The 26,551-nt window shown below is 39.4% G+C and overlaps 1 protein-coding gene across 2 annotated transcripts in view; it reads left to right on the plus strand.

Annotated features, from left to right (window-relative positions):
• Positions 1-26,551, plus strand: part of LOC108718405 (rapamycin-insensitive companion of mTOR-like) — a 99,832-nt gene that overhangs the window by 14,620 nt on the left and 58,661 nt on the right. For both annotated transcript variants that reach the window (XM_041569517.1, XM_041569513.1), the window contains exons 2-3: positions 3,224-3,271; positions 18,932-19,029. In XM_041569517.1, the coding sequence (XP_041425451.1) occupies positions 3,224-3,271; positions 18,932-19,029 (146 nt within the window). The remainder of the gene's footprint in view (positions 1-3,223; positions 3,272-18,931; positions 19,030-26,551) is intronic.

A 26,551-nucleotide genomic window follows, 5' to 3' on the forward strand; every position in this document is an offset into this window, starting at 1 on the left:
AAATTCAACTTTGAAATTGCTAAGTCTTTATTAAGAAATAACTTACTGAAACCTACTGAAACTTGTGCTCCTCTTCAGCAAAGGCGATCCATTGTGCGGAGCTCGATTTCTCTTCCCTGTCTTCCTTATAGGAGATAACCAGGGAGGAGAAATTGAGCGTCGCACAATGGATCGTCTCCTTTTTACGAATTTAATAATAAAAAAAAAAAAAATTATGTTCTGTATTTGCCTGGTGGGTTGAAGGACCAGTAAGACTTCAATGGCTCTTGATAGAAATTACTGGGATATTAGACTGTAAGCATCACTGTGGCAATGACTGATGTATCCGTAGGCCTGTGATCACTGCCCGCATTTTGTAATAAAACTACCATAACTATTCAGGTACTCAACTCAAGGCTTTGAGATTCTCTGTGCGAAGTTATTTTCTCAATCAATAGATATGTTATTTACATATTTAAATCCAGATCAGTGCTTGAACTCAGCTAGTCCAAGGCTATCAACTACATGACTTAAAGAAACTGTAACATCAAAAAAATGAAACTGTTTTAAAGTGATAAAATATAATGCAGTGTTGCCCTGCACTGGTAAAACTGGTGTGTTTGCTTCAGAAACACTACTATTGTTTATATAAATAAGCTGCTGTGTAGCAATGGGGGCAGCCATTCAAAGGAGAGAAGGCTCAGGTTACACAGCAGATAAGCTCTGTAGAACATAATGGTGTTATCTGTTATCCACTATTTTACCTGTGCCATAAAGACTTTTTTCAATTTCCACCATTGCCACACAGCAGCTTGTTTATATGAACTACAGTGGTGTGAAAAACTATTTGCCCCCTTCCTGATTTCTTATTCTTTTGCATGTTTGTCACACTTAAATGTTTCTGCTCATCGAAAACCGTTAACTATTAGTCAAAGATAACATAATTGAACACAAAATGCAGTTTTTAAATGAAGGTTTACGTTATTAAGGGAGAAAAAAAACTCCAAATCTACATGGGCCTGTGTGAAAAAGTGATTGCCCCCCTTGTTAAAAAATAACTTAACTGTGGTTTATCACGCCTGAGTTCAATTTCAAAGGTTATAAAGCCATTTCTAAAGCTTTGGGACTCCAGCGAACCACAGTGAGAGCCATTATCCACAAATGGCAAAAACATGGAACAGTGGTGAACCTTCCCAGGAGTGGCCGGCCGACCAAAATGACCCCAAGAGCGCAGAGACAACTCATCCGAGAGGCCACAAAAGACCCCAGGACAACATCTAAAGAACTGCAGGCCTCACTTGCCTCAATTAAGGTCAGTGTTCACGACTCCACCATAAGAAAGAGACTGGGCAAAAACGGCCTGCATGGCAGATTTCCAAGGCGCAAACCACTTTTAAGCAAAAAGAACATTAAGGCTCGTCTCAATTTTGCTAAAAAACATCTCAATGATTGCCAAGACTTTTGGGAAAATACCTTGTGGACCGACGAGACAAAAGTTGAACTTTTTGGAAGGTGCGCGTCCCGTTACATCTGGCGTAAAAGTAACACAGCATTTCAGAAAAAGAACATCATACCAACAGTAAAATATGGTGGTGGTAGTGTGATGGTCTGGGGTTGTTTTGCTGCTTCAGGACCTGGAAGACTTGCTGTGATAGATGGAACCATGAAATCTACTGTCTACCAAAAAATCCTGAAGGAGAATGTCCGGCCATCTGTTTGTCAACTCAAGCTGAAGCGATCTTGGGTGCTGCAGTAGGTCAATGACCCAAAACACACCAGCAAATCCACCTCTGAATGGCTGAAGAAAAACATAATGAAGACTTTGGAGTGGCCTAGTCAAAGTCCTGACCTGAATCCTATTGAGATGTTGTGGCATGACCTTAAAAAGGCGGTTCATGCTAGAAAACCCTCAAATAAAGCTGAATTACAACAATGCTGCAAAGATGAGTGGGCCAAAATTCCTCCAGAGCGCTGTAAAAGACTCGTTGCAAGTTATCGCAAACGCTTGATTGCAGTTATTGCTGCTAAGGGTGGCCCAACCAGTTATTAGGTTCAGGGGGCAATTACTTTTTCACACAGGTTTGGATTTCTTTTCTCCCTAAATAATAAAAACCCATTTAAAACACTCATTTAAAAACTGCATTTTGTGTTTACTTGTGTTATCTTTGACTAATAGTTAAATGTGTTTGATGATCAGAAACATTTTGTGTGACAAACATGCAAAAGAATAAGAAATCAGGAAGGGGGCAAATAGTTTTTCACACCACTGTATAATAGTTTCTGAAGCAAACACATCAGTTTTACCAGTGCAGGGCAAGACTGTATTATATTTTTTTTTACTTTATTACACTTTTTATTATATTTTTATTACTTTATTACACTTTCCTTTTTTTGGTGTTACCGTTTCCCCCGAGTACAGGTAGTTCAACTTTGTTAACTTTTAGTATATTCAATATTGTCCTTTAAGCAGACTTTCAATAAGTCTACATTTTTTATGGTTTTGAATTATTTGCATTGCTCTTCTCCCAGTTTCTAGCTTGCAGTTTAAAATGTGGATGTGCGGGTTTTGGCATGAAAATACAGAGTTTAACATTTGGCAAAATGTGCATTCTTATGGGCAGATCCCAGTGCCCGTCAGTACACAAGCAAACAAAAGTTGAAAGGCAACTTACTGATCTACTTAACTCAGAACCGAATTGCTAATCAGTCCCCAGCATGATAGTACTTCAGGAAGCAAACTCTACTAGCTGATATTTAAAAATGGGGATGTGGTCATTTACAAAATTCTATCTGAATAAAGGTATAGGACCTGTTCTCCAGAATGCTCGAGATCTGGGGTTTTCCGGATAATTCTGTAATTTGGATCTTCATACCTTAAGTCTATTAAAAAAATCATGTAAACATTAAATAAACCCAATAGGCTGGTTTTGCTTCCAATATGGATTAATTATATCTTAGTTGGGATCAAGTACAAGCTACTGTTTTATTAATACAGAGAAAAAGGTAATCATTTTAAAACATTTGGATTATTTGTTTATAATGGAGTCTATGGGAGACAACCTTTCCCGAATTTGGAGCTTTCTGGATAATGGGTTTCCGGATAACTGAACCCATAACTGTACTTTTCCCCACAGAATGGAAAGTTCCAGAAGGCAGAATGCTTAATCTCTAGCTTGGTTTCAGGCTCTTCTGTATTCAGTATATGATTAAAAGAGCTGTCTAACCAATTCTTTCTTTTTTCCAGGTCGGAATGACAGCGGGGAGGAGAACGTTCCATTAGACCTCAGTAGAGGTAAATGAAATAATATTCTATTTAAACATCCAAACCAATTAACTTGACTCCTAAAAAAAAAAATAGATTCTGACTTTAGAGCTTTTTTTTTTTTTTTTTCAATCCAATGTTCTTCAAGTCTCTTGTTGCCCAATAGTGAATGCGATCTTAAAGGAGTTGTTTACCGTTAGAGAAGGAAAGCTACGGATGCAATAGATTAGCTGCAATAGTGCAAGCTAGAATGCTATATTTATTCTGTAGAATGGTTTACCATACCGAGTAAAAAGCTCTAGGAGCTCTCTGTTTGTTTAGGATAGGAGCTGCAGTATTAGCTTGGTGTGACATCACTTCCTGCCTGAGTCTCTCCCTGCTCACGCATAGCTCTGGGCTCAGATTACAGCAGAGAAGGGGTAGGAAGAGGAGCAAACTGAGCATGCTCCAGCCCTAGCCCTGGAGGTTTAAAGGCATTGTTCAGTGAAAAAATAAAAGCTGGGTAAATAGATAGGCTGTGCAAAATAAAAAGTGTTTCTAATATAGTTTGTTAGCCAAAAATGTAATGTATAAAGGCTGGAGTGACTAGATGTCTAATATAATAGCCAGAACACTACTTCCTGCTTTTCAGCTCTCTTGGTTTACACTGACAGGTTACCCTGGTTACCAAGCAGTATCTGAGCTGAATGTTGAGGATCAATTGCAAACTCACTGAACAGTTATGTCCCATGTGGCCCCCCTTCAAGTCACTGACTAACTCAGAGTTATAGAACTGAAAAGCAGGAAGTAGTGTTCTGGCTATTATGTTAGACATCCAGTCACTCCAGCCTTTATACATTACATTTTTGGCTAACTAACTATATTAGATACATTTTTTATTTTGCACAGCCTATCTATTTACCCAGTTTTTATTTTCACACTGAACTGTTCCTTTAAGCTGTAGGCAGGAAGTCTGATACAGAAGCCCATGAGTACACAATAGAAGGAAAGAAATTCTGTGTTTCTTTTGACAGAGGACTCAGAGCAGCATTACTTTGAGGGTTTATTGGTGTATTTGGTTGGACCTTTTTTGTTCACCTTTAAAATAACGAAGTATGATGTAGAGAGAGACAACTTGCTATTGGTTTTCATTTTTTATGTTTTTCCAGATATTTAGCTTTTTGTTAGTTAGCTCTTCAGTTTGCATTTTTTAGCAGCTGGTTTCTGGGGTCTTGTTTACCCTGCCACCCATGCAGTTGTTTGAATGAGCGAATGGAACGTGTATAGGAAAGTGACTGAATAGAAAGATGAGTAATAAAAAGCAACAATAATAACATTGTAAGCTTGCAGAGTTATAGTTTTTTTTGGCTGCTGTGGTCACAATCCCCTAATTGAAAGCTGGAAAAGTGTAGATTAGGACGGCAAAATTAAGAAAAAAAAGTATAAAAAAAACGAAGACCAGTTGCAAAGTTGCTTAGAATAGGAAATCCTATAAAATACTAAAAGTTAACATAAAGGTGGACCACCCCTTTAAGAGCTACATAATTATGTGGCTGTATTTTAAAACAAGTATAATAAACCTTTTGACCTTTTCATAAAAGGATGTGTAACAGAACATTTTCAGCTCTCTAACTCTGAGTTAGTCAGTGACTTTACGGGGGGCCACATAGGACATAACTGTTCAGTGAGTTTGCAATTGATCCTCAGCATTCAGCTCAGATTCAAAAGCAACAGATATGACCCATGTGGCCCCCCTCAAGTCACTGATTGGTTACTGCCTGGTTATTGCCTGATTGGTTACTGCCTGGTAACCAATCAGTGGAAACCAGGAGAGCTAAAAAGCAGGAAGTAGTGATGTGTTTTGTTATGTTAGACATCCAGTCACTCCAGCCTTTATACATTTATTTACTCAGTTTTTATTTTTACACTGAACAATTCCTTTAAAACGACGTAGATAAGTGTATTCTAAGGCAAATTGGGACTAGTAAAGGACCAGAATAGAAATATAAGCAATGCAACTAAAAAAATCATCTGAATGGTGAACTAAAGTCTCAAAGTCAATCAGATTTTTGGTTACCTAGGTCAGTGACCAGGAAGAGGCACATTCCAAAGAATCATAATCTGACGATGGTTAAATAAAAAAAAGTCCATTTGAATAGTGTAATAGAATAAGTCCACCTGTAATGTTCAAAAATGTATTTAACGACTGAACTCCCCATTAACATTTTCCTAGCTCAGCAGAGGACAGTAATTAAGGCAGTAATTATGACAGCACCCCAATTATTCATTCATAATGTGCAACTAATATTATCTTCTAAGAAACCTGTTTAATATTAATAGCGTTGGTATTCTGTGGTAAAACATTGGCTATACTAATGAATAGTCTATATGTTTTATGCTCTCTGTGTGGTACCACCAGGCCATATCATTCTACTGTTTTTTAGACAGGGCCTACCGTACCCTTATGTATTATGTTTTGAATTAGGGCATCTATTTTGCATTTATAGCCCTTCGTGGAAAGCTCCTCTTAAGATTTAATATTTTCCTTTTCCTAATTCTCTGCATATGTTGCTGCAGAGGTGCAGCTAAGCAACAGATCTGGCACAATCTCGTCTTCCTTTGCCTTACACTGGGTCTCAGAGCCTTCTTTGTGGTTTATGAAACTCGTGAATCCGTCATCGTTGTTTGTAAAGATGGAAGGAAGGCACCTAAACCACATAAATTCATGTCATCCTGGCATGCATGCACGTTTACCTGCCACAATCAAGTGACAAATATTTTGTATTCCATTAGGCACGCCCACAGCAATTCAGAAATCACCCTAAATTACTAAAGGGTTTGGATTAAGGTCAACTGGGCCCATCAATGCATCCACACTGATTTTTTTTGAGTAGTTTCAACTATGCACCTTACAGCATGTAGAGGAGTTATTGCACTATATAGCGTATCTTTTTCCCTAGGAACAGAAGAACTTGGCCTTTCTTTAGCACACCGAACTTGCCTTAAATATACAATACACGCGGACTAGTATGTCCACATTTTTGACGGTGCAGCTTCTTTTACCCTGACTCAGTGCCGAGTTTAACTGATAGGCCTTGATTGATTTCTAATTGGGTTGTTCACCTTCCAAAACTAAAGTTTCATTAAAGGAGAACCAAACCCTAAAAATGAATATGGCTAAAAATGCCATATTTTATTTTCTGAAATTATTGTACCAGCCTAAAGTTTCAGCTTGTCAAAAGCAGCAATGATCCAGGACTTCAAGCCTGTCACAGGGGGTCACCATCTTGGAAAGTGTCTGTGACACTCACATGCTCAGTGGGCTCTGAGCAGCTGTTGAGAAGCTTAGGGGTCGTCACAAATTATCAAGCAGAAAATGAGGTTCATTTACAGTTGTTTGCACACTATAATGAGCCAGCCACCCACACCCTGCCTTCCCAGACAAGCATCCACATCTAATGTCCCCCTACAGCTGCTTTATTGCCCCATACCTAACCTGAGAATGAAGTTTAGTACTGCTGGGTTGGCTGCCATGTCTGGTTGTGTCACATCTGATCTGCAGTCTCCTAGTGTTGGTCGCAGACAGGGCACTACTACATACTTCCCAACTGTCCCTTTTTCAGAGGGACAGTCCCTCTTTTGACAGCTCAACCTGCAGTCCCTCATTTGTACTGGAAAGTCTCTATTTTCTCTGCACTGAACAGCCAGAAAAAGAAACAAAGTTTCTCATTTAATTGTCTTTTAGCAGAGAGTACAGAACACTTAACAGGTGCAAATAAGATACTTTGTAACAATTTTGAGACAAAAAAAAAAACAACAGTTTAGATAAGGAGAAATATTTTCAAACTTTCATAACCTGCCAAATTTTGTAAAATGAACATGGTAATTAGGGTGTGTGACCACAGAAAGGGGCGTGGTCTAAAAATTTGCTGTTCTACGTGCGAAAACATTTTTTGTCCCTCTTTTTACTTCCAAAATGTTGGGAGGTATGCACTACTATCCAAGGCCCTGTTGTCTGGAAGAATAGATCATTGCAGGAGTTCCGCACGGTGAATAAAACGCTTACCCCTCCCCAGACAGCCGTTTGTTATAAAAAGAAAAATAACACCAAAAAAAGTGTTTTAAAGTAATGAAAATATGATATACTTTTCTACTGCATTGGTGCAGCTGCTTTGTTTGCTTCAGAAACTCTACTATTATTTATACAAACAAGCTGCTGTGTATCTATGGGGACAGCCACTCAAGGCTAAATAAAGAGAAAAGGCACAGGATACACAGCAGATAACAGCTCTGTAGTATACAATGGGATTCATCAGAACTTATCTGTTATGTACTATGTAACCTGTGCTTGAATGTCTGCCCCAATGGCTACACAGCAGCCTTTTAATATAAAATGTAGATGTGTATAGAAAACACACCAGTTTACTAGTGGATGGCAACAGTACATTATATTGTCATTCCTTTAAAATACTTACATTTTTTGATGTTACTGTTCTTTTAAAGGGATTCTGTCATGATTTTTATGATGCATTTTTTATTTCTAAATTACACTGTTTACACTGCAAATAATTCACTCTACAATATAAAATTGTATTCCTGAACCAGCAAGTGTATTTTTTAGTTGTAATATTGATGTGTAGGTGCATGTCTGGTCATTTTGCCTGGCCATGTGCTTTCAAAAAGAGCCAGCACTTGAGGATAGAACTGCTTTCTGGCAGGCTGTTATTTCTCCTACTCAATGTAACTGAATGTGTCGCAGTGGGACCTGGATTTTACTATTGAGCGCTGTTCTTAGATCTATCAGGCAGCTGTTCTCTTGTGTTAGGGAGCTGCTATCTGGTTACCTTCCCATTGTTCTGTTGTTAGGCTGCTGGGGGGGGGGAAGGGAGGGGGTGATATCTCTGCAACTTGCAGTACAGCAGTAAAGAGTGACTGAAGTTTATGAGAGCACAAGTCACATGACTGAGGCCAGCTGGGAAACTGAAAATATGTCAATAAGTAACCAGATAACAGCTTCGTAACACAAGATAACAGCTGCCTGGTAGATCTAAGAACAACACTCAATAGTAAAAACCCATGTCCCACTGAGACACATTCAGTTACATTGAGAAGGAAAAACAGCAGCCTGCCAGAAAGCATTTCTCTCCTAAAGTGCAGTCACAAGTCACATGACCAGGGGCAGCTGGGAAATTGACAAAATGTCTAGCCCCATGTCAGATTTCAAAATTGAATATAAAAAAATCTGTTTGCTCTTTTGAGAAATGGATTTCAGTGCAGAAGTCTGCTGGAGTGGCATTATTAACTGATTTGTGTTTTGAAAAAAACATGTTTTCCGATGACAGGATCCCTTTAATGTAACTGAATCAGTCTCAGTGGGACTTGGCTTTTACTATTGAGTGTTGTTCTTAGATCTTCCAGGGAGCTGTTATCTTGTGTTAGGGAGCTGCTATCTCATTATCTTCCCATTGTTCTTTTGTAAGGCTGCTGGGGGGGGGGGGGAAGTGAGGGGGTAATATCACTCCCAACTTGCAGTACAGCAATAAAGAGTGATTGAAGTTTATCAGAGCACAAGTCACATGACTGGGGGCAGCTGGGAAATTGACAATGTGTCTAACAAAATCTGTTTGCTCTTTTGAAAAATGGATTTCAGTGCAGAATTCTGCTGGAGTAGCACTATTAACTGATACATTTTGATAAAAACATGTTTTCCAATGACAGTATCCCTTTAAAGTAACGGTAACACCAGAAAATGAAAGTGTTTTAAAGTAATGAAAATATCATGTTTTGTAGTTCTGTACTGGTAAAACTGGTGAGTTTGTTTTTGAAATTCTACTGTAGTTTATATAATCAAACTGCTTTGGGGCAGCCATTCAAAGATGAAAAAGGAGAAAAGGCACAGGATACACAACAGATAACAGATAAGCTCTGTAGTATACAATGGGATTCTAAGGAACATATCTGTTATCTACTGTGTATCCTGTGCTTGAATGGCTGCCCCATGGCTACACAGCAGCTTGTTTATATAAACTATTGTAGAGTTTCTGAAGCAAACACACCAGTTTTACCAGTGCAGGGCAAAAGTACATTATACTTTAATTACTTTGATACATTTTAAATTTTTGGTGTTACTGTTCCTTTAATTGAGCTTTGCATGAAATTAAAACAGGCTTTTAAATTGTATTTTCAGCTTTATATATGTGCAGGTCACATTAGAGTTCTACATGTTATCAGTGTATTTGTTGTGTTAAAGTGGACCTGTCACCCAGACACAAAAATCTGTATAATAAAAGTCCTTTTCAAATTAAACATGAAATCCAATTTCAATTTTTTATTAAAGCATTCATAGCTGTTGTAAACTCATTTAAAAATCTCACCTGTCAATCAAATATTGTCTGCCCCGCCTCTATGCCTAGGCATAGAGGCGGGGCAGACAATTGCTTTCACTTTCCATTCAGCACTTCCTAGATGTCACTGCTCTCCCCACATTCCCCCCCCCCGTTCTCTTCACCATTTAATTGTGTAGCCAGTGCATGGGGATGGAAATCAGGTCCCCTATTCTGGTGCACAAACAAGATTCTGAGATGATACAAGACTTGTCTTAATAACAGTGTGCACAAAATGGCTCCTGCCTGCTTGTTATAATTATGAATTCCCAGACTGAAGGAAACAAGATTCAATAATTTATATAGTGTAATTAAAGTTCATTTTGCTTGACTAATGTGATAAAATAGGATTTTGAATAATTTTTTTGGGTGACGGGTCCACTTTAAACTTAACTTTATTGTTGTTTGTTTGTCTTCTAGCAAAATGCCATTGTTAGTTTTCCTTCATGTAACACTTTTACAGACTCTACTACTTGTAGAAACGTCCTGTCCAACAAAGCACTGGTATTTAGTGAGCAAGGCCATATCTGGGTCAGATTAAAAGAGTAAGAAGAATTAAAGGGAATCTTTCATGATTTTATGGTGTAGTTGTGGGGATGATAATCACTCCATCTTGCTGTACAGAAATAAAGTGACTGACGTTTATCAGAGCACACGTCATATGGTTGGGGGCGCCTGGGAAACTGACGACAAGTCTAGCCCCATGCCTGATTTCTAAATTAAATATTAGAAAAAAACTTGTTTAATCTTTTTTTTTTTTTTACCAGTTCAGGGCAACAGTACCTGTTATTTTCATTACTTTAAAACACTTTCATTTTTTGGTGTTACTGTTCATTTAATTAAGCTAGCACAAATCTTGGCTGGTGGTAAGCCTTTTCTTTTAAATGTGATTATAAGTCTTCTAGCTCCACTTCCTTATCTGAAAAACACCTCCCCTGCATTCTGGATAATCCCATACCTGTGTATTTGTTTTGAGGCTCCGTTTCCTTCCTTAAGACGTGACCTTTAATACCTTTCCCCATTCCTAGCCAGGCATATGAGCAGAATAAACAGGCCAGGGTTATTAAGTCCAACAATCGCTTATTCTATATGTGCATAGGAAAATAGCTCCATGCAAATTACTCTGCAGATACTTTCCAGGAGCTTAATAATTGTGTGTACGTTTATTGACTGAGGTGTAGCAGCTGCATAACATGAGTTGTGCCTGATTGTAGCTTCACCTGCACTTGTGCATTTGTTTATATGTTTATTCTAATTTTAATTGTAGCAGGAAAAGAATTAAGCAAATCATGAACTCTTTTTCTTGTTGATATTTCCTTGCCCTTATACTTGCTCTGCCTTTATCCGATAAGTCTTCTCCCCTCCCAAAACCCTCAACGGTTTTCCAATGAGAACAGTTCCCCTGTTGTTATTCTTATCACTTATTCATAAAGTCATACTCCACAGCACTTGTATAATAAATGGGTGTATGCATTGAACATACAGATTTACGTACAAAGCAGCCAATAGAAGAGGAAAAGAAGGCCTTGCCAAGGAGAGCTTACAGTTGGTCAGTGCTGATAGAGGCCATTACTTCTGGGCAACCCATATGATCAGATAGGATGCTGTTCACACAAAGGCACAGATTTACTAAAGGGCGAAGTGACGAACGCTGGTGAAACTTCGGCAGTGTTACGTGTTTCAGGCACTTCGCCGATTTAATGAGCGCAGGCGTAACTTTTTTTTTTTTTGGGTAACCGGGTTCCCCCATGCATTTTCTAACATATGGAACATAAACTATACAGTGGAAAGCAGCAATCAGGTGTGAGCTATGCGCAAAGTCCAATTATGCGATAATCAGCAGCACCAAGGGTAATTGTGGATCCACTCGTCCACAATAAAAAACAATAATTGCAGGGTTCAGTGCGCTGGGAAATGATACGTTTTTGCTCAAGTACCTACCGTATATACTCGTGTATAAGCCGACCCGTGTATAAGCCGAGGTACCTAATTTTACCTACAAAAACTGGGAAAACTTATTGACTCGCGTATAAGCCTAGACACAACTAAGACCCTTTATGCTACAATCACTACAGCGCAAACTAAATCACTGAAAATTTGTCCCCCCCCAGTGGATTTATATTACAGATATTTTTCAGCTGAGACAAAATATACTTTCCACTAGCAATTATACACACATAGACACACATATACTTTACACACACAACACATATACTTTACACACACACTCTTCCCACAAAATAATCACACACACACACATTTCTCGCCTCCTGCCAGCCCCTTACCTCGTCCCTGGGAGGCGGCAGCGATGTTGACGCAGGCTGAGGGAGGGACGGACGGCAGGGAGAGGGGTTACCTCAGACTTTCACACTCCGTGGTATCATGGAAGTCAAGCGGCGCCCCCCATGTTGCTTTATTTCCCAGCATGCTCATGGCGGCGCCTCCTCTCCTCTCTCCCCCTTGTGCTGAGAGTTCCGGTAGTTCTCTGTTTGTGTCGGACACATACTGCCAGTTCCGCGCTGGGGCTGCTGAGGTCGCTCTCCCCGACTCTCCGGCTCCTCCTCCCCCATTGGCCGGAAGGTGAGACCCGGCGGCAGCAGCTGGAGATGAGGGAAGAGCCGCGGAGAGACACAGACGCTCCTGGGGGAAGCGGAGAGAGCGCGAGAGACACACAGAGGTGCTTCCCGGGGACTGCGCGGATACGGCTCAGAGCAGAGAGAGGGGAGGCGGCCGGTCAGTTCCGGTTAGAGGAGCCGCTTGTGCCCGGGGATCGCTAATTCCTTACTCGCCCCGTTACCGACACCGCCGCGCCCAACACAGACCCCCGCCTCACAGCCAGTTCTTCCTCCTTTTGCGCCTGCTCTTTCCGGATCCCGTCCCCTCCCGGTGCTGGGCGGGTGCTACGGACAGAGGGAGCCCCCTGCAGGCAGCGCGGACACGTCGAGCCCCGGGGAGGGAAGTGTCACCTTAGAATTTTTTGTCAAACTTGATAATTATATAACAGCAACTATTGGTGGGGTTTATTTTTCTATTTTTCTTATAATCATTTGTATTTTCTGACTTTGTCAGACCTCAACCAATAGCTGTAAAATAAAAAGTCGTTTTTGGTTGAATAAGGGCACCTAATTTGGGTTATATTTTTTTGTTTGTTAGTTTATCACGGAAGTTGGTGCCGCATGTAATTACAGAGAAATCGGGTATTCTATACACATAGAAAAGAAACTGTAATAGTGCAGTAACGCCGGAACTCGTGGTATGCCCTGCAATTAAACTTACCGAGCCATTCGGACACGAAAAGCCGTTATTGTAAAGTCGCTGTTAGCGTTTCTCTTACGGAACAGTTGTTTGCTGGTCTATGCTGATTATTGCTAGTAGTGTTTTGGCGTAGTTTCCGTGTTCGCAGAGGATCTTCTATATATGTTGGCACATCAGTCCGGAGTTCGCTACAAGGGGTTCATGTATTCAGTCCCACACAATATTTGATTATGAAACAATATATTTTATTAATAAGGCCCAACGCATTTCGTATTAGACATACTTCATCAGGGGCATATCACATAGTTCATTTTGTCATCTTTTTAAGCAGAGTTCATTGGTTCTCGATTAATTACTTAACATAATTGATGAAAAGCATCGGCAATAGCATCGTGAATATAAAATTACAACCTAATTGGTTCCAATTAATATAAAAATTACTGATTATAAATACGGATAAACAACGGATTATAACAACTCTATTTTATTTATTAAGGTTCCCTGGACTTGTGTAATGTATTTGCTGCAACATATACGTCCATTCCACTTTAAATTTCCCGCCGTATGCAAATTAGCCAACGCTAGCGCAACTTCGCCAGTGTTTGGTGCCCTGGACACAACTTAGGGTAAATTAGCGTTGTTCTACCGAATTTATGCTTGGCAAAGTGTTGCGACGGCTGCCAAGCCGTCGCTGGCGAATTTTCACCGGTTATCAAATTTGCCCCATAGAAATCATAACCCAAGCTCTTGGATAACTACTCCGCATGTTAGCTCTTTTTGGACTTTTTATTTTACCATTGTTTTGGCTTTATTCCTTAATTCTCTTGTAACTGCTATAGTCCTGAAAAACCAGCATTTGGAGTGACCTCTTGAGCAACTTGTGTTAAGGCCAATGGCCTTAAGATTTGTCTCTGACTTTTAATCTGTGCTACCACAGACGACAAATCTCCCCGAAATGCATTCCCACCAACAATAAAGTAAATCATACACGGAGCTTTGTTTTCCAAAGACGCCCAAGGCTGCCTCACAAGGAAACTTGAAAACACGTGTGACAAATCTCTCTGTGCCAGTATCCTAAGTGCAAGGTCACACATGGCGGTTTTATGTTGCGTTTTAAAAAAACACGCCATTGAGCGTAATTACATAAATGCATTTGTTTTTTCTTGTTCCACGTTCTCATTTCTAATTCCACTTGGAAGAATTTTAGTACATTTTTGTGAAAAAAAGCCAAGCGAAAAAGCAATTTACATGCCAATTGTAGCCAGACTGATTGTCAATACGCAATGCATTTACGGCACCAGCATGCAATGCCGCAAATACGCATACGTATTTCAGTGAAGTGAAATTGCACGTGGTACCGGCACTCTCAGGGTTTGCATGAAAAACTCAAACGTTCGATATATTGAAATAAGGGAAAAAGGTTTATTAAATCCGACGTTTCGGTTCCCCACAGGAACCTTTCTCAAGGACAAACATTATTTCAGTGAAGTGTATATCCAAACCTGCGGATCCCATAGAGTTAAAAAAAAAAAAAAAGGTGTTTACTTGGTTCATTGGAGTTTCTGCTGAAAAATGCAAATACTGGCGTTGCGTGGCGGATTTTGGCTCGCAAGTGCCCCCTGGGAATTGCTATGGTGCGTATTCCGTTATTTTCAATAGGGCTTCATTTCTGCCTGCTTAAAGGGGGACTATGACAAAAATGAAAATGTAAAATAAGCTTCATCATACTGAAATAAGAAACTTTCTAAATAAAATCAATTAAATATTCTGCATCGTTTCTGAAATAATGAAGTTCATCTTCACTATCCGTCTCTCGGCATCTGTTTCTCTTCATTTTCTCTTCATGCAGCGGTTGGGTGTCAGTTAATCATTGACAGTTAGATCCAATATATCTTATATGGGGGTCCGGGGCTTCCGTTCCTAGCAGATGTATTAAGGTTCACTCTAATAACTCATTCCAGTACAAACAAAATCTAACAAAATGACTGCCTTTGCACAAATCCTGCATGTAGAGAGACAGTATTTCTGGTAATTTTTAATAGTGAGCTCTAATACATCTTCTAGGCAAAAGATAAAGAGGCAGATGCTGAGAGGGAATAGTGAAGAGTAACTGGAATATTTCAGAAAATGTTCAGAATTTTTCATTGATACTGTATTTAGAAAGTTTCTTATTTCAGTACAGTATGATGAAGCTTATATTAAAGTTTCATGTTCACGATAGTTCCACTATAACAGTGATCCCCAACCAGTAGCTCGTGAGCAACATGTTGCTCTCCAACCCATTGGATGTTGCTCTCAGTGTCCTCAAAGCAGGTGCTTATTTTTGAATTCCAGGCCTGGAGGGCGAGTTTTAATTGCATAAAAACTAAGTATAGTGCCAAGCAGAGCATCCTGTAGGCTGCCAGTCAACATAGGGGCTGCCAAAAGGCAAATCACAGCCCTTATTTGGTATCCCAAGGGACTTTTTATGCTTGTGTTGCTTCCCAAATCTTTTTACATTTGAATGTGGCTCATGGGGATAAAAATATTGAGAACCCTTGATATAGAGCAGTGATCCCCAACCAGTAGCTCATGAGCAACATGTTGCTCTCCAACCCCTTGGATGTTGCTTCCAGTGGCCTCAAAGTAGGTGTTTATGTTTGAATTCCAGGCTTGGAGGCAAGTTTTGGTTTCATAAAAAACAGGTACTGTCAAACAGAGCCTCAATGTAGGTTGACAATCCACATAGGGACTACTAAATGGCCAATCAAAGCACTTATTTGGCACCCCAGGAACATTTTTCATGCTAGTGTTGCTCCCCAACTCCTTTTACTTCTGAATGTTGCTCACGGGTTTTAAAGGTTGGGGATCCCTGCACTATAAAGATGGTTTGGCCTACAGGCTTTAACTGTTTCTTATCACAGCATTATCTTCCATTATCTTCCACTGAACTTCTGTACGGACTGGAATCAGTTTATCCTTGGACTGTTTCTGTGCACCTTGTGGCTACATAGTGTAGTCTCTATTTATAGTATTTTTGGATCAGCTTCAGATACAGCTCAAGAAGATGCTTTTCTACTGGCATTAATGTAAATCACCGGTGGAAAAACAAATGCATCATCTGTGCTCTTGTATAGGTATGGGATCTATTATCCGGAAAATTGTTATCCAGAAAGCTCTGAATTACAGTAAGGCCATCTCCCATAAATGCTATTTTAATCAAATAACTAAAATTTTTAAACATTATTTCCTTTTTCTCTGTAATACGGTAATAAAAAAGTAGCTTGTACTTGAGCCCAACTAAGATATAATTAATCGTATTTTTTTTTTAGATTTATGGTTTAGTGATACAAATTACAGAAAGATCCCTTATCCATGCCTCCCAACTTTTTGGTAATAGAAAAAGACAAAAAGATTTGGCGTGTGGCACAGCAAAATTATTTGACCACACCCATTTTTGTGGCCACGCCCCCTAATTATCATGCTCCGTTAACAAAATTTGGAAGGTTATGAAATGTTGAACACGTTTCTGTGGTTTATATGTGTTATTACAGTTTTGCTAATGAAGGTGAATTGCCCTTTAAGCTGCACAGTTTCCCCCCAAAAAACTGCTTAGCTTAAATAGTTAAAATTACTTATTTGCTTATCTTAAATTGTTACAAAAGTATCCAAGTGCACCTGTCACGTATGCCAAAAGCCAATTAGGTTTAGAACCTTTTTCTGGCTGTTCAGTGCAGGAGATCAAAGAGAAAGCAGGGACATTTCAGTAACAATCTGGGACTGCGGGTTGAGCTGTCAAAATCAGGAATGTCCCGCGAAAAATGGGACAGTTTGGAGGTATGCCTTATCCTGGTCAGGAGCATTCTGGATAAGAAATCCCCATGCCTAACTTAAACACATAAATACTCATTTCCTTTTTCTCTACATGTCAGGGCAACTTATATCTACATTTTTCATTGAAGAGAGTTTGCCTGGGCATTTTTTTCCATATTATTTAGCTTCAAGAAAAGAATGGATCTAGGCATCTGTTTGCATGAACTCCTAATGAGCAAAGCAGCCGTTCTTAGAAGTCTATTACATTTGCCCTGGTGCATTAAAGCTGAGAGCTCTGTGTGTCTCTATCAAGCATATTGTGGCCAGATTAAGCTTGCGGTTTGGCATTTTAGCTCAGATGCGACTGGAGAGATAATATAGTCTGTGCAAATTATGCTTACCAAGAAAAGCCGTTATGGTTAGACTACGGGCTTATCCTTTATTCGTAGCATTCATTTCCATTCTCTGTGAAAAGCCACATATAATATTAAAGCCGCGTCGACTGAAACGAAACATGAAAGTAATGGAATGGAGTTAGATGAAAGGAATGTGGCTGACCTTGCAGTCGATTCAGAACTGTTATGAATAACCTTCCAAATATAACCGGGAAATTCGTTTATGTGCTACTTTCGGTTCTCTCTGACCTGTTTTGGTATCTGATAGCCGTGGATTAATTAGGCCAAAGTAATAGCAGAAAGCAACAACTGCATTGGATTGTTTTTCTCTTATCGTAAATGGCGATTATTAACCTTTGAGTTATCTTTTAGTATGATGTAGAGCAGTGGTCCCCAACCAGTGGCTCATGAGCAACATGTTACTCACCAACCCCTTGGATGTTGCTCCCAGTGGCCTCAAAGCAGGTGCTTATTTTTTAATCCAGGCTTGGAGGCAAGTTTTGGTTGGATAAAACCCAAGTGTATTGCATAACTGACCTTCTTGTAGGCTGATATTCCACCTCCTAGAGTCTACCAAATGACTAATAACAACCCTTATTTTGCACCACCCAAGAACACTTTTCATGCTCGCATTGCTCTACAACTCTTTTAACATTTGAATGTTGCTCATGGTTAAAGAAGGCTGATGGAGAGAGTGATATTCTGAAAATAATTTCAATTGGCTTTCATTTATTATTAATTGTGGTTTTTGAGTTATTTAGCTTTTTAGCTAAACGTTTAAACCACTTGGAATGAAACAAGATTTTTTTTTTTAAAAAAGGTGGTCACCTTTAAGGTAACCTTTGTTATGTTAAAGAACTGCCAATTCTAAGTGACTTTTCAATTGGTTTTCATTGTTTATTTTTTTTTATAGTTATTTTTCTTTTTCTAAATCTTTGTAGCTTTCAAATGGGCGTTGCTTATTCCCTCCTAAAAAATCAAATGCTCTGTAAGGCTACAAATGTATTTTTATTGTTACTTTTTTATTACTGATCCTTCTATTTAGGCCTCTTATATTCATATTCCAGTCTCTTTTTTTCAATGCATGGTTGCTAGGGTAATTTGGACCCTAGTTACCAGATTGCTTAAGATGCAAATTGATTGTAGCCTTCTCAGCATGGAGCTTTATTTTCTCATTAAAGGGATCCTGTCATCAGAAAACATGTTTTTTTCAAAACGCATCAGTTAATAGTGCTACTCCAGCAGAATTCTGCACTGATATCCATTTCTCAAAAGAGCAAACAGATTTTTTTATATTCAATTTTGAAATCTGACATGGGGCTAGACATTTTGTCAATTTCTGCCCCCAGTCATGTGACTTGTGCCTGCACTTTAGGAGAGAAATGCTTTCTGGCAGGCTGCTGTTTTTCCTTCTCAATGTAACTGAATGTGTCTCAGTGAGACATGGGTTTTTACTATTGAGTGCTGTTCTTAGATCTACCAGGCAGCTATTATCTTGTGTTAGGGAGCTGTTATCTGGTTACCCTCCCATTGTTCTTTTGTTTGGCTGTGGGGGGGAAAAGGGAGGGGGTGATATCACTCCAACTTGCAGTAAAGAGTAACTGAAGTTTATCAGAGCACAAGTCACATGACTTGGGGCAGCTGGGAAACAGACAATATGTCTAGCCCCTTGTCAGATTTCAAAATTAAATATAAAAAAAATCTGTTTGCTCTTTTGAGTATTGGATTTCAGTGCAGAAATCTGCTGGAGCAGCACTATTAACTGTTGTGTTTTTAAAAAAACCATGTTTTCCCATGACCGTATTCCCTTTAACAAAGAAAAAATTTGCAAATTGAAGTGTTCCCTGCCATAAGTTTCATGGATTTTTGTACCTTTTTCCCAACAGAACCAAGTGATAATTTGAGAGAGATTCTACAAAATGTGGCCAAACTGCACGGAGTCTCTAACATGCGAAAGCTGGGCCACCTGAACAATTTTATTAAGGTAATATTCTATTTCTGTCTTTCCTTTATAGTGATAGGCAGGATGTTGTGTCCTGTTGATCTCTGACTTGCAGGGCTATTTGATGCCTGGATATTGCAGTCATGTGAAAGCTTGAGGGCTGCACTTCCCTGGAACATGGACTTAAAGGAGAAGGAAAGGTTAAAACTAAGTAAGCCTTATCAGAAAGGTCCATCTAAATATACCAGTAAACCCCCAAAGTAATGTTGCTCTGAGTCCCCTGTCAAAAGAAACACTGCATTTCTTTCCTTCTATTGTGTACTCATGGGCTTCTGTATCAGACTTCCTGCCTTCAGCTTAAACCTCATTGCCCTGGGCAAGAGCATGCTCAGTTTGCTCCTCTCCCCCCACCCCTCCCTTCTCTACTGTAATCTGAGCCCAGAGCAGGGAGAGACTCAGGCAGGAAGTGATGTCACACCACATTATTCCTGCAGCTCCTATTCTAAACAAACAGAGAGTTTCTAGAGCTTTTTACTCAGGTATGGTAAAACATTCTACAGAATAAATATAGCATTCTAGCTTGTACTATTGCAGCTAATCTATTGGCAATAAAATGCCTCCGTAGCTTTCCTTCTCCTATAAATGCTTTGCAAGTAGTAAATGAACCCCACTATATTCTGTGAAACACTCGTAAGTTCATCAAGCAATGTCAGTGGGTTTCCTGACTCCATGGGGTGACCCAGAGCAGACCATTCCAGACAACTGGTTATTTGCTGTTGTAGATGCGATAGAAACGACAGCATTATATACATAAATATAATTTATGAAAGATCCACATCTTTCTGTTAAAGGAAAACTTTACGCCCAAAAGGAATATTTAAGCAAAAGTTCATATCATATTAAGTGGCATATTAAAGAATCTTACCAAACTGGAATATATATTTAAGTAAATATTGCCCTTTTACATCTCTTGCCTTGAACCACCATTTTATGATATTCTCTGTGCTGCTTTAGAGATCAGCTGACCAGAAATACTGCAGCTCTAACTGTTCAAGGAAGTGTGGAAGCAAAAGAGAGAACTATTTTTTAATTGGCTCGTGTGACCTAACATGTTTGGCTTGTTTTGCACAGTGAATCGTACAATCCCAGGGGACGGCCCTTTATTTTTTAAAATGACAATTTTCTATTTATGATTACCCAATGGCACATACTTCTAAAAAAAGTATATTATTATGAAAATGGTTTACTTACATGAAGCAGGGTTTTACATATGAGCTGTTTTATGCAATATCTTTTCATAGCGACCTACATTGTTTGGGGGGTTATAGTTTTCCTTTAACTTTCAGTATGTTTTAGAATGGCCGATTCTAAGCAACAGTTCATTTGGTTTTCATTATCTATGTTTTTTATAAGTTTTTATTTGCCTTCTTCAGGCTCTTTCCAGTCAAATGGGGTTCACTGATCCCATCTAAAAACAAGTGCTCTGTAAGGTTACAAATATATTGTTATTGCTATTATTTATTACTCATCTCTCTATTCATATTCCAGTCTCTTATTCAAATCAATGCATGGTTGCTAGGGGAATTTAGACCCTAGCAAACCACAATTAATAAAAAAATGAAAACCATTTGCAAATTGTCTCCGAATAGAAAAATGAACAACCCCTTTAAGTGTTGGCGAACAAATATTTTTTGTATTGCCTTGCCTGTTAAAATAAATGTGTTCATTTATTACATTTATGTTCAATCCTGGGAGTACTTGTATTTCATCAATGCTATACAGTACTTTTGGCTCTTCATCCCTTCTTAATAATATGAGCACTGTGCATATTATATATTGGACACAGAGGAGAAGCCCTACCATCATTTAAGCTATGCAGATGTTGATCACAAAGGGGTTTGAAAATGGCCATTGGTTTTTGTACGTCACACAATTTGGGCTGGTTTTGCTTGCGTATGTTTAACATTCATGAACAATTCCATGAAATCTTAATCATAAACTACAATTTTACTCTATTTAGTGAAAAGTATCGTACTGCTACAAACAGGCTTATAATCACAGGTCTATTATTCTCACCGCTTTATGTGAAACACTTAATGACAATTAAAGTCTATATCACAGACTGTATTGTTTACAAGAATCAGGAAGTGCTGTCATTGTAAACCGGAAGTGACATCATTGGAAGTAAACATGATCAGAAGAAAGGAGTAAAAATCGATATTGAGAAGACCCGCTGCCCGACCCGCAGAACCGTCAACCCGCGTCTATACCCACACCCGGAACTTCTATCCGCAACCTACAGGGTACTGCAGGTTTTTGCGGGTAACCCACGGGTGCCCGACCCACTGCAGGACCCTAGCTTATACTTGATCCCAACTGATCCCAACTAAGAAATAATTAATCCTTATTGGAAGCAAAACCAGCCTATTGGGTTTATTTAATGTTTACATGATTTTCTAGTAGGCAAAGTAGGAAGTTACAGAAAGATCCTTTTTTCCTGAACAGCCCCTGATCCCATACCTGTAAAAGATAAGTTCTGTGCTCATTATTTTGAGTTGCACTACCCACCCAATTGTAGAACTAAATTGGGAGATAAGAAACTTCCTTTTCCTCAATTACTAAGGCCATCTGCCATAGACTCCATTTTAATCAAATAATGAATATTTTTAATAATGATTTCCTTTTTCTCTGTAATAATAAAACAGTAGCTTGTAGCGGATCCTAACTAAGATAAAATTAATCCTTATTGGAAGCAAATCCAGCCTTTTCTGTTTATTTAATGTTTACATTACGGAAAGATCCGTTAACCCTGAAAACACTAGGTCCCAGGCATTCTGGATAACAGGTCCCATACCTGTACCAGATTCCCACTGAAGCCCTGAAAACTTGCAAAAGGTGCCATCACATACCTCCCAACATTTTGGAAATAAAAAGAGGGACAAAAAAGTCGCCACGTAAATTTTTCTTTTACCAGGCCCATTTTTGTGGCCACACCCCCTAATTACCATGTTCATTTTACAAAATTCGGCAGGTTATGAAAGTTTGAACATATTTCTGTGTTTTTTCTTCAGTTATTACAGTTTTGCTAATAAGGGTGAATTGCCCTTTAGGCTAAGGCCACACTAGGCGATAGCGCCGCGATTTGACTCGCGGCGACTTTTCGTCGCGACTTTTAAGCAATCGCTGGGGAAACTTTTGCGCTGGCGTCTATGGGGAATCGCGTAAAATCGCCAGCGTAAAAACACACGCGGCGATCTTTTCTCTACTGTCGCTCGAAATTGCCTCGCTAGGCGATTTCGAGCGACAATAGAAAAAAGATCGCCGCGTGTGTTTTTACGCTGGCGATTTTACGCGATTCCCCATAGACGCCAGCGCAAAAGTTTCCCCAGCGATTGCGGCTTAAAAGTCGCGGCGAAAAGTCGCCGCGAGTCAAATCGCGGCGCTATCGCCTAGTGTGGCCTTAGCCTTAAGCTGTGAGACTTTTCCCAAGGGACCTGTTATCTTATATTGTTACAATTACTTATTTCCTTATCTTGAAATTGTAATAAAAGCATCTTATCTGTTGCTGTAGCTGTTCTGAGCCAAAAGCCAATTAAGTTATAGAATCTTTGTTTCTTTTTCTGGCTGTTCAGTGCAGAGAAAAACGGGACTTTACAATATAAATGAGGGACTGCGGGTTTAGCTGTCAAAAGAGGGACTGTTCCTCTAAAAAGGGGACAGTTGGGAGGTATGGTATAAAAGCATTAAAAGAGCAATACTAATTCTACTAGTGTTTCCTTGAAAATTGCCATTGAACGCGTGCAAAGTTGTCATGCAGTTTAGCACATTTATTTTGTTGTTTCCTGTTTTGAAATGTCTCACAGGAGAACAAACACAAGTAGCAGATCTTGTAGGCTACCAAAGAATTTGTGAGCTTGATTTTATCAAGATTGGTCACTGCACCCAAATCCCTGCCTCCCACCCATTATCAGAATTACGTTTTTACTTATTTCTATATGGCCTACTTTGAAACCTGCTCCAAACAAGGTGAAATATATAAATATGTGACAATAATGCTCAACATAGTTTTTTTGTAGAAGTACCCTGGCAAGCATTTAAAGGGAAACTAAAGCTTATCCCAGAAGTAGGCTAGAAAAATTATTTATGTTTTAGGCTTCTGTGCCAGCCTAATTCAACCAAGGTCCTTTAGCAGGGGAAATTTGCTCATCTGAGTGTTCCCCTATGTACTAGTTCCCCATTTGTGTATGTTTAATATATGCTCCCATTTCTTGTACAACAACGCTGTTGGTGGCTATAAAAAAAATTAATAACAGTAGCAATTCTATGTCTGGCCACTCTTATTTTATTTGCCCAGGGGGCCAGTTCAGTAGCACCCATATGTGGCCACCCAAAGGATTTGACATAGCAGTAGGCTGTGCTTGCTATTGTGTGCCACAATGGGATCTCCGCGAGCCATTTATCTTCATCTTTGGCAGCGTTGCCACCTTTCCTATTCTTTGTTACCGGCCTGCAAGGGAATGGCAGAGATCGGTGACGTCATGGGGGGAGATCACTGATGTCACAGTGCAGACAATGGTAGGTTCTGTGATGTCAGGTGTGGTTAAATGGAAGGATTGACAGAGCTTCAGAGAAAGCAAGCTGTAGAAGTGTGCTTGAAATGCAGGGTTTAATGTCGATATACATTAAAGGGATTTTGTCGGTGTCGGTTTTTATTTCTAAATTACACTGTTTACACTACAAATAATTCACTCTACCATATACAATTTCATTCCTGAACCAACAAGTGTATTTTTTTTTTTAGTTGTAATATTGGTGTGTAGGCAGCCATTTCAGGTCATTTTGCCTTGTCATATGGTTTCAGAAAGAGCCAGCACTTTAGGATGGAACTGCTTTTTGGCAGGCTGTTGTTTCTCCTACTCAATATAACTGAATGTGTCACAGTGGGACATGGACTATTGAGTTATGTTCTTATATCTACCAGGGAGCTGTAATCTGGTTATCTTCCCGTTTTTCTGTTGTTAGGCTGCTGGGGGTAGTTTTTTTTTTTTAATATCACTCCAACTTGCAATGTTGCATTAAAGAGTGACTGAAGTCTATCAAAGCACTAGTCAAATGACTGGGGGCAGCTGGGAAACTGGCGATATGTCAAGCCCCATGTCAGATTTCAAAATCAAATCTAAAAAAAAATCTATGCTCTTTTAAAAATGTATTTCAGTGCAGAATTCTGCTGGAGCAGCACTATTACTGATGTGTTTTGAAACACATGACAGTTTCCCTTTACCAGCCACTATATTGTCGTTAAATTTGTTATACCGGCCTCGGCTTCAGCTGGTGATTTACTGGCAAGACCAGTCAAATACCTGCCGGGTGGAAACGCTAATCTTTGCTGATCCAATGCAGTTAAAGGTGTAATGAACATTTTCCAACCTGTATGTTCTTTTTTGTAAAAGGTCATGGGAGAAGGATCTGCAGTGATGTTTGTCAGTAAGTGTAAACGTGAGCTTAAAATGTTTATTACTGTTTGAGCCCTCTTATTGTCTAATTGTTCAGTGCCTTTGAACTGTGCAGTCCTCACAAAGCACATTTAACATCAAAGGTATTTGTTGAAAGGTAAGTGGTTTGTAAAAACAACTGTCTGCTCTGTCCTGCCCAGCATAATGGATCTATTGGCACCTCTCAAATAATATGATAATACATGACCAATCCACCAAAGTTGGGAAAGTTTCCTTTATTCTTTGCACTGCTAAATAGTCAGAAAGAACATAGTAACATAATAAGTTAGCTTGAAAAAAGACACACGTCCATTCGAGTTCAACCTTTTAGCTTTTTTAACCTGCCTAACTGCCAGTTGTTTCAGAGGAAGGCAAAAAAACCCATCTGAAGCCTCTCCAATTTGCCTCCGAGGGGGAAAAAATTCCTTCCTGACTCCAAAATGGCAATCGGACTAGTCCCTGGATCAAAAGTTGATAATGTTTACATTATGTGCGTGCCTAGGATGTTGTATGTTTAGCGGCTGTTTAGAGGTTTAGGAGGCATCTACCATTTTACTTTTCAATAAATTGGTTGAGTTTCAAACTGGTGGCCAAAGCAGGTTCACTTACCCTGGATTCTGTCATGGGAAAACATGTTTTTTTTAATGCATCAGTTAATAGTGCTGCTCCAGCAGACTTCTGCACTGAAATTCGTTTTTCAAAAGAGCAAACTGATATTTGTATATTTCATTTTGAAATCTGACATGGGGCTAGACATATTGTTGGTGTCCTAGGTGCCTCCAGTCATGTGACTTGTACTCTGATAAACTTCAGTCACTCTTTACTGCTGCACTGCAAGTTGAAGTGATATCAACCGCTTCCCTTTCCCCCAGCAGCCCATCAACAGAACAATGGGAAGGTAACCAGATAACAGCCTCCTGTAGATATAAGCACTCAATAGTAAAATCCAGGTCCCACTGCGACTCCTTCAGTTACATTAGTAGGAGAAACAACAGCCTGTCAGAAAGCAGTTCCATCCTAAAGTGCTGGCTCTTTCTGAAAGCACAGGACCAGGCAAAATGACCTGAGATGGCGCCTACACACTAATATTACAACTAAAAAAATACACTTAGGAATGAAATTCTATATGGTAGAGTGTGTTATTTGCAGTGTAAACAGTGTAATTTAGGAATAAAAACTACACCATAAAAATCATGACAGAATCCCTTTAAGATGGCCATAGACATGCAGATTTTACCTTTGTATCTGACATATGATCAGATGTCCCAATCTTCAATCGACCTGCCACTAACCATTCAGATTAAATAAAGAAGTAAAAGAACAAATCAGACCATGTTCTGCTCTTTACCGCAATCGTAAGAAAGTTATGGCTGACAAATAGTAGTGACAGTCTCCTACTGATATCGTCATATAGGCAACACATGCAGAGATATTATCGTTAGCGACAGAAATCTTTTATCCTGTCCCATCGACTAAACTATCGATTGCCATGGTATTAAAAATTGGACGATCCACACACGGTCCGAAAAACGTACGAAACTCCTATTCGTACGTCTATACTTTTGCTTCTATGGCCAGCTTTAGGTCTGCAGAAGATCTGCCACCAAAGCCTTGGACCTGGGGAGTGACCCCCTAGTAGATGATTGACTTTTCTATTGGCCAAGCATTGACCAGCTTTTTACTGTGCTTCTGACTGCTTGGGCTCTCTCTACCCATGGCGAATTATCAGATTGAAAAGACTGGGAGGAAGGGGATTTTCATAAGCATGTGAAGGATACAATATTCTTCCTATGGTTGCAGTGGCATGATTATTCTGTATATTGGGGTTCTCCAACATTTTATACCTGTGAGCCGCATTCATATGTAAAAAGAGTTGAGGAGCAACACAAGCAGGCACAATTTTCCTGAGTGAAGCTAAATATGGGCTGTGATTGACTATTTGGTAGCCCCTATGTTGACTGGCAGCTACAGGAGGCTCTGTTTGCCAGTGCAAATGGGGTTTATGAAACCAAAACTTGCCTCCAAGTCTGGAATTTAAAAATAAGCACCTGCTATGAGGCTACTGGGAGCAA

The sequence above is a fragment of the Xenopus laevis genome, chromosome 1L (genome assembly GCF_017654675.1).
Source record: "Xenopus laevis strain J_2021 chromosome 1L, Xenopus_laevis_v10.1, whole genome shotgun sequence".
NCBI lineage: Eukaryota > Metazoa > Chordata > Amphibia > Anura > Pipidae > Xenopus > Xenopus laevis.